General features: G+C 35.8%; 1 protein-coding gene across 1 annotated transcript in view; it reads right to left on the reverse strand.

The window, feature by feature from the left end:
* The window catches only part of LOC119407653 (BMP/retinoic acid-inducible neural-specific protein 3-like), a 54,664-nt gene that overhangs the window by 7,883 nt on the left and 37,374 nt on the right, over window positions 1–9,407 (reverse strand). The window contains exons 5-6 of the mRNA XM_037674474.1: window positions 1,413–1,518; window positions 738–974 (exon numbers count right to left, since the gene is read on the reverse strand). Coding sequence (XP_037530402.1) covers window positions 738–974; window positions 1,413–1,518 — 343 coding nt within the window. The remainder of the gene's footprint in view (window positions 1–737; window positions 975–1,412; window positions 1,519–9,407) is intronic.

The raw sequence follows: 9,407 nt of genomic DNA on the forward strand, positions 1-9,407 counted from the left end.
ATACATACATACATACATACATACATACATACATACATACATACATAAAATTAAGTTGAAAATAATATCTAATTCTTGTGCTCAATCCATCTGACATTTGTCAACACACAATTTAAACTGGTCACTCTTTTGAGAACAGTTATGTCTCAAGTTCAGTTTGAATTAGTAAACTTAGGCAAAACATTCAGTAAGTAATTTGCTAACTTTTGAAGGATTGTGAACCCATCCAAAAGGCTCCCTTATTTTTCTCAGGCTAGTAGTTGATGTGGGGTGCACGGTGCATTCTTGGCTTGTTATTGATGGAGAACATGCTGCTAATTTAGAATTACTTTTGTTTTGTTTCACAGATTACTTGCTGGATAAATTGGGTGTAATATAATCACAACTGATTTCTTGCTTGTTATTCCCTCTGCAAAAACTTCACCTTAGAGTTTTAAGAAAGAAGTGGACAATTGCAAAGGGTAAACATTTCACTATCACACATTCCTTAGTAATGGAATGGAATGTAATTTAGCAATGCATGGTAACTGTGGAATTCAGGAAATGAGGTATCTGAAAAAAAAAAAAAACAGATAAACTAACAATATCTTGAGTTAACATCTTTAAAGACAACGTGTATTTCCATATAGGTTTCCCTACAATTGTGTTTATTTCTTATTATTTCTAACACTTAAGTTTTTGCTGAGATGAGAGTGTCATCATCAATGGAAGAGTCATGAACGAAGCAAAGGACTGACCTGATGCCTCAAAATCCTGGTTGGCCATATTCCAGGAATCTCTGATTTGCAGTAAACTGGCTTCCATGGCACTTAGATCCACCTTAGGACAATTACACTGGGAATACTCAACAGCACACTGGCACCAGCAGTCGTTGTCCCGGCACACAAACTGGCCCTGCTCATTACAGCCAATGTAACTGAGGGCAGCCTGCACAAACCTGGACCTCAGATACTCGGGCAGTATGGCCTGGAGGCCTGAGGCAAAGACAGAAACGGTACAAAGGCATGAGTGACTGTATAGGAAGCTGTACAGAAGCTCTTCATGCACAGCATAGAGAGTGTGCATAGAAGGAAGAATGTCATGAATCATTTGTAAGTTAAATTACTTAAAACTGGTACTCATTTTTTTTATTTTGCCACACATACGCTTGACATCACATGCATCATGCAAAGATTCAATCAGTCTTATTTTTACTCCACAGTTCTGCTACTTTTGCTCTGAATTACAACTGCCTAGGATTCACTTCAGAACTCTGCAAGCATGCAAAAAAAAAAAAGGGAAAAAAGAAGCGAAAGAGTGATTGAAGCTAAATTTGTTCTGACACTCTCACGCTGTAGTTATAAGCCTGCCAGAGAACAGGCACTGTGACAATTCCATCAGAAATTGGGGGAGTTCAATTATGGATGGCCAACCTTGCAAATGAATCTTGTTTTCAGGGCTCTGAACCAAAACAGAGCTGACAGAGTCGAGGTTGTCATAGTTACTGCATCCAAGAGGGCCCGTCCTTGTTTCGGTCACCTAAACAGAGGAAAGCAGGTCAGCAAAAATGGACACCAAGAAAACAATTCATTAATAGCATCACGTGTACAACAAAACAGTAAGAAAGAGGAAAAAACAAAGAACATCCAGAAAATGTGACTAAATGTCTTGCAGAATCAAATTAATAGCATTTCTATGTTTAGTTTTTCTTTGGAGAAACAAAATATGTTGCACACTTTTTAAACTTCCGCTTCATGAAAGCCATGTTTAGGATAATGACTTCATGAGTCAGTAATCTGGAAACTGAGTTGAAACAAGGATCCCAGGTGTAAAGTGTAATGAGTAAGCCACAGTGTCATCTGTCAAATTGTTGTCTGAAAATTGTTCTTTCATCACAGCGTCCACTGACTCTCATAACCTGCTCAGATCCACTGTATGCCAGAGTAAGCATGTCGTCCTCAGCTACATATGCACCTGGGGATTCACGTAATTGCTTGGCTCACACTTTTGTGGGAGATTTGCAATATTGTTACCGGACTACACAAACGGAAATTTGATGAGAGGATTGGCAGTACACTAATTACAGAAACCCATGGACCAATTTGCTATTGTGGCACAACAAATCCATATTTTGATGATGTTCCTCAGAGAAATATCCTTTTATAATTCGATTGTAATGCATTATTTTATTTGCTCAATTATTTATTTGTGGATCAACCAAAAAAAAACATTAACTCCGTTAGGGTTTGCATATGTTCAAGAGACCATAGACACAGCAAAATTGTGTGACATAAAATTAATTATATCACAAATACAAAAATATTGCCTAAAGCAGACTTTACTCATTGTCACATTTATTGATAGTGTGGCGTGCCAACTTGCTCCCACGTGTCAACCAAAGCAAACCTTCAGCTGAGGCTAGTGAAAATATGATTTATTTTTCAACTGATGCAAATTATATTATAAGGCTGAAAGATGGAAAGGGATTGGTAGAGAACTCAGGATGCAATGAATGAATGAATGAATGAATGAATAAACACACACATCTGCAGAATTTATGACACATATTTCCAAGTATTCACAGGTATTTATCCATGTGTTGATAAGATTTTTTTCCCATTAAAAAATATAAAAATGGTAACTGAAACTATTGTCAACAAATTAAAAAAATAATAATAAATAAATAAATCAAAAAGAAATGAACATCAACTTTTCCATTTCACTGTACCCAAGTCATGTTTTGTTGTGGATACTAAACAGAGAAAACAGATTTCAGTGATATATTTTGTATTTTACTTTTTTATGTATTTACGTATATATTTATTTATTTATAAATTAATTGAATTTTGTACATATGACATTTACTGGACTCCAAAGCTTCAAGAAATATGAGGCAAGCCTGTAATTCTATGTATTTGGTACACAATCACCTCAGTAAATGTGTAACAGGTGATGCTGTTCATGAGGACTAGAACTGAGAAACATTTGTCTTGAAGACACTGGGTGGAGGGCAGCACGGTGGCACAGTTGGTAGAGCTGCTGCCTCTCAGTGAGTAGGTTACACCAGTACAAATCCCAGTCTGGGGCCTTTCTGGGTGCAGTTTGTATGTTCTCTCCATGAATGTGTGGGTTTTCTTCGGGTGCTCCAGTTTCCTCCCACAGACCAAAAAAATATGCACGTTAAACTGATTGGTAACTCTAAATTGTCCCTAGGTGAGCGTGAGAGGGTGAATTGTTGTTTGTCTCTTTTGTCTCTATGTGTCCCTGTGATGGACTGGAGACATGTCCAGATTGCCCCTCGCTTATCGCACAGTGACTGCTGGACATGGGCACTTGTGACCCCCCACGACCCGGAAAGGCAGAAGCGGGTAAAGATCATGGATGGATTTCGATCTCTTATAAAGACTAGTTGAAACCACAAAACTAAAGCGTTCAGAAAATGTTCAAAAAAGATAATTGGAATACTAAAATGCAACGGGCAGAGTCAAGCTCTTTATCACATCTAACATCTGTTGAGGAAACTAAGGACAAAAAGTAATTTTCAAATTTCCATAGACTGAGGCCAAAATAAAATACTTCAAATCCTAAATAAAAACATGCAAAAGCCCTATGGCAACAAACAAACAAACAAACAAACAAACAAAAAAAAAAATAGGTTTTGAAAGAACTAAAGAAGAGCATGATACTGATCTCGGTGTATTATTATGATGTTTTATTTATGCATAAAACAGCTTGTTTAAATTGAAAAAAAACTTGATGTGAAATGATACATAAAACAACAACCAGTATGAAATAAGTGTGTGGCTTGATTTGATGTTCTAGAATTATGTATCATTTTATAACATTCACTTTTTACCAGCATCATTTGATTTCTATGTGGATTTCATTAAATTTAAATAGCTTATTTTCCAAAACTGTATAAAAACCATCACATAAATGGAGGGACTGTACTTATATAGCATCTTTCTATCTAGTCAAGATTCTCAAAGCACTTTACAACACAATACGTGCCCTCATTTCACTCCACACAGCTCTATACTAGATCTCTATGAAGCTAATCTGAATATGTAGAGACGAATCAGTGCTTTATCACATTCATACACCAATGGGACACACATCGGAGGCAGCGAGTGGTTCAATATGTTGCCCAGGGACACTTCAGCATGCGACTGCTGTTGGAATCGAACCCCCAACTCTCCCATCAGATGACGACTGCTCTAACCACTCAGCCACAGCCGCCCCCTGTACATGTACTAGCAACTGTGATCATGGATGCTTTTATTTCTGCATGCAGTTTTTACCTTTAATGAATTTATGCTTCAGCTGTGTAAGACAACGCCATCTTCTAAAACTATTGTGTATAAAATCAGATAACACTATGTAAGAAACATGGATTTTTTAGCAACTTTTTGTGCCATTGTGGTGGACTTGTGACCATAATAATATTAAAATTATATGTGATAAACTGGGGATTGTAAAAAGAATGAAATGATGTGGGCTTTGCTAGAAATCTTTATTTTTTTTACAGAAAACTGACAACTGTGTGGGAGGTGTAAGGTTCCTCTGGGGAGAACAAATTGCCTCCTCTCGATGCTATTGATGGTTTAATATGCAGTTTCAAGAGGAATAAACACATTTTAGTTAGCAAAGCGTTCACTCATTCAAAACAAATTCAGTTTCCTTTCTGCAAAAAAAATATATAACAGAAACTGATGTGCCAAACAAGTTGACAGGAATTGTTAGCACTGACTGACACTTTTAAACTTTGGACATTATGCTTTTTCTAACCATTTTTACTTTGTGTCATTATTCCACTCCTGCCCCACTGAGAGACAACTAGTCAAACAGTAATTTGTACTAAAACAGTAATGAGTCTTTTCATTATTTAAGAATTTATTGTTGGATAAATTTTGACAGCAACGTCTGACAAACCAAGAATGTGCTTTTATGAGTAGGAGTGTTGGCAGCACCAGCTGGAGGTGAAGAGACCATTTAGTTTTACACACCTGTTCCAAGGCAGGTTAATTAACTCAGAAAAGGTTAAACGTAGGAGGATATATATATATATATATATATATATAGAGTTAGTGTTTTATATATTGCTTATCCCCATTTAGTTCTGGGAATTAAATGTACTGTTTGAAAAAGTGTAAAGCAGATACTTGTGTGTTCTGTGATTGTGTCTCCAAATACACTAAAGCTTTTTGACAAGTTGTATGCATAATAATCAAATGTTTGTTCTTTAACTTTCTTGGAAAGAAAAAAAAAAGATTCTGCTTCATAATTCACGCCATCTGTGATTTTAATGTCACACCTCATCTGTTGAAGAAAACGAAATCACAAGACTTCTATTGACAAAGCAGCAGATTTAAGTACAATGTAAAACCTATCAAGACAAGTTTTTGTAACAGATGTGAAATTGTAAAAAAAATAAAATAAAATAAAAAAAAAAACATTAAAAAAAGAAGTTTATTGGAAAGAGAAAAAAGGAACTGTGTGAAACCAAATCCAGCTGAGCAGAAGATTAGACGATGTCTTTGTGCAGCATCTGCTGCTTACTTCTTATGAACACCGAGTAACTCTTTGTCCTGTTTATTTATGTATTTTCGTATTTATTTATTACTAATGATCTTGTGTTTGAAGGATATTTTTTCCTCTTTCTTTTGGACAAATTAACTTTTTGAGCCTGTTCAGGTAGAAAATTGATATCAAACCACACTTAATCTACATTTGTAAATATATTTAATTATATCATGAGTACCAGAACATAGCACATTCTAAGTGAACACTATCTCTCTCTCTCTCTCTGTCTCTGTCTCTGTCTCTGTCTCTGTCTCTGTCTCTGTCTCTCTCTCTATGTCTCTCTGGGGCAACTTTCACATGGCATGACAGGGAATTCATAAATGTTTAACTCTAACCTTGAAGTACTATAGAATGACAGAAATCTTGTGAGATCTGTGGGAACTGACGCAACAAAAAGCAGAAGAGGTACATCCTAAAATAGTTCAATCATTTCTTTAGAAAGTAATCTCAGGATTATTAAGTAATCATCAAGAAATGGTAATCTCACAGTTAGATATGGCTGAAGACAGGATTTAAAACAATGATTGGACTATAGAGTTGTGGCACGCGAGCTTTGGCATAGCAAATAAAAAAAATAAAAAAAAGAGATCCAGGACTGAAGAAGTTGAAAAAACAGATGTTTTGATTGGGTTAAGCACTATTAAACAGAAAAATACAGCAATCATACAACGAGTGCAGTCCCAGTGAAGATGCATGGTGATGAGTTGATAAAGAGCAGCTGTGCCAAGTGGCTTGCCAATGATCAGGAAGCCATGCTCGCAGGAATACAGAGAGAACAAGAGAAAACACACACTCTCACACACACAAGAGAGAGAGAGAGATGGAAGCAGGGGAAGACAAACAGCTGGCAGCAAGCACAAAGTCAAAATTAGGAAAACCTCTAAAAACCCAGTCTTCAAATCTTCTATGTGAACACCTCCTGCTCTTATCACTGCTCACTTTTTGTTTGAAATGAGTCAAAATAACCAAATGTGCTGTTTCTACACCAAGTCGATGCATTTCCCTTGTCATCTAGAAGGTTATATATTACACTTATCATGCAGAGGGGTAAGTAAACTGTGTTTAGAAATAAAAATACAACCAAAGAGAACAGTCAGTGAAGCTTTATGTTGAACCAAATAGCATTTACAAAGAATAAAAGGGCACTGTTGCACTTTCTGACCTAATATATATATATATATATATATATATATATATATATATATAATGATTGTCAACTCTTTATTGAGATCAGATGGGCAACTTTTTAATATCAAATAAATTATTCAAAATATTTCTGACTTTGATGTTTTGAAAAGGATGGTCACATTTTTATTTTTTACTTTTTTCCAGGACATCCTTGTAAAAGAGATTGATGATCTCAGTGGATTTCTATATATATATATATACATATATTTAGTTTTGCAAATTTTTTTTTGAAAAAAACACTCAAACTTCTCACACATACAAAGCAGGCATTTTCTTTTTCTACAACAGTTTGAAGATACCATTACAGCAACTCAAGCTTAAAAAGCAATATCAAATTTCTGCTGACAAAACCATTGAAACGCATAAAAAATGGTGTAGAATATATCCTGCACTCTGAGATCATATTTAGAGTTTTCCACAATCTCAGCTCAATCATCCTTGACAAAATCTTTATTCAGAGTTGGTGTTTATCCAGGTTGCAAGGGCAGCAAAGATAAAGTGCCATCTTTGAGAAAAATCCATCTTCTGTACTGTCACTTGCAAACACCAACAAGTGAGTCTGCTTTTAATCATTTCCCAAAGGTCAATAATAAATAATGATTCCTTGCTAAAATAATAACCTTCCAACCAGTATAAAATCTAAAATATTTAGACTTTGTAGGCAGAAAAGTTGCTATTCTTTCTTGAAGTCTAGGCTAATATTGACAACTGGAAGGTTAAAATCAATAAGAACTTATAGGGACATGAGGAAACGGGCAAGCTGGCAGCTTGGAGGGTGCATGGTACACTGTGTATCTATCACCTGCACACACACAAAAAAAAAAAAAAAAGTTAGCCTTGGTTTCCGTTATTCAACGTATTGCAGTTTTTTTTTTTTTTTTTCCTCATAAGCAGGGTAAGCTATAATATGAGTCCAGGAAGGCTAAATAAATACTTCATTTTATTTATTCGTAGAAAATGAGTTGGATTACCAGTGCAGCATGGTTCCATTCTTAACTGACAGGAGCATTTGTGTTAATACCGGTAATAATTCGTGCATGTGTGGGTTTTCTCCGGGTACTCCGGTTTCCTCCCACAGACCAAAAACATGCATGTTAGGCTGATTGGTAACTCTAAATTGTCCATAGGTGTGAGTGAGAAAGTGAATGGTTGTTTGTCTCGTTTGTCTCTATGTGGCCCTGTGATGGACTTGTGACCCGTCCAGGGTGTACACCGCCCCTCGCACAGTGATTGCTGGACATGGGCACCGGCGACCCCTGTGACCCAAAATGGAATAAGCGGGTAAAGAAAATGGATGGATGGATGGATGGATGGATGGAGTTTTGATCATGTTTCACCAGTTTTGTTCTCCCTTCAATGGCTCCCTGTATGTATCAGGATAGATTTAAAAACAATATCATGTTGACCTTTAAGTGCCTACATGGCCTTGCACCATCTTATCTCTCTGACCTACTTCAACCTTATGTTCCTTCTTGGGAGCTAAGATCATCTGACCAGCTTCTTTTGGTTGTTCCGAAAACCAGACTGAAGCTCAGAGGAGATCGGGCTTTTTCAGTCGTGGACCCTAAACTTTGGAACAATCTGCCCCCCAACATTAGACAGTCGCCTTCACTTCCTGTTTTTAAATCTCCTTTCAAAGAAAAACATGTTTTCTCTGGCTTTTAACACAGAAAGATTTGATTTGGTATTTTATTGTTTTGTGTTTTTATGTTTTTCTTTTAATGGTTTTAACTAGTATTTGTTTTGTTTTTATTATTGCTATTGATTTACTTTGGTAATAGCTGATATTTTTAAATGTGCTTTATGAATAAATTTGACTTGGCTTGATTTGACTTATTTCTTGTTTTTTATTTTTAATATTGATGCATTTACAAGATTAATTAAAATTCAAGCAAACCTCTGTAGGGACAAGTAGAATAAATGATTCCAGATGTTTAACTTAAAGAAGAAAATAGACCAGATGCTAACCTGGAGATAGTTCTTCTATGCATAGAAATGAGATCGTGTGCAAAAAGAGCCCAGTCGAGCGGAGCATGTGTGCACAGTCAGCCACTTTCACTTGAAAGCAATCCCAAAAAAAAGAAAACATATATTTCACTGCTTTCAATAACTCATTGGACATTTAATTTATCTGTTGCTAAAGGGGAAACGTTATACTAAAATAATGAAATACTAATGACATGGATCAGTTGGTGAGGGAATTATTAATGTGCCATAACTGAGTACAAAATAATTGTGCTGACTGTGTAGGAATAAGTAACAGCTGCATTTAATGGAACATTTAATTGCACTTAAAGGCTTTCCTAGAATAAGCAGTTTGTGATGCTTACACATACCACAGGCGTTGCTTGTTTATCTTATCACAGAGATTTTCACTTGGCCCCTCAGGCTAGCTTTTGACTTATTTTTACTCCTCAAAATAAGCCTTCAGAAAATATTTCTTTAAAAAACTCCTGTGTATCCATTTATTTATTTATGTTTGTATTTGTATTTATTTATTTATTTACAGCTGATTGCCATTCAAAGAATTTATGTGCAGAGGATCTCAAAAGCAGTTTAGCCAACAGCTCGATCTGTTTCCAATTAGATTTGAGCTTACTTGAAACAACTCCTATCTCAAAGATGTCACCTGATGCTGTTTAAAACACCTTCACTTC

This window comes from Nematolebias whitei, chromosome 3 (assembly GCF_014905685.2).
Source record: "Nematolebias whitei isolate Nwh7 chromosome 3, NemWhi1, whole genome shotgun sequence".
NCBI lineage: Eukaryota > Metazoa > Chordata > Actinopteri > Cyprinodontiformes > Rivulidae > Nematolebias > Nematolebias whitei.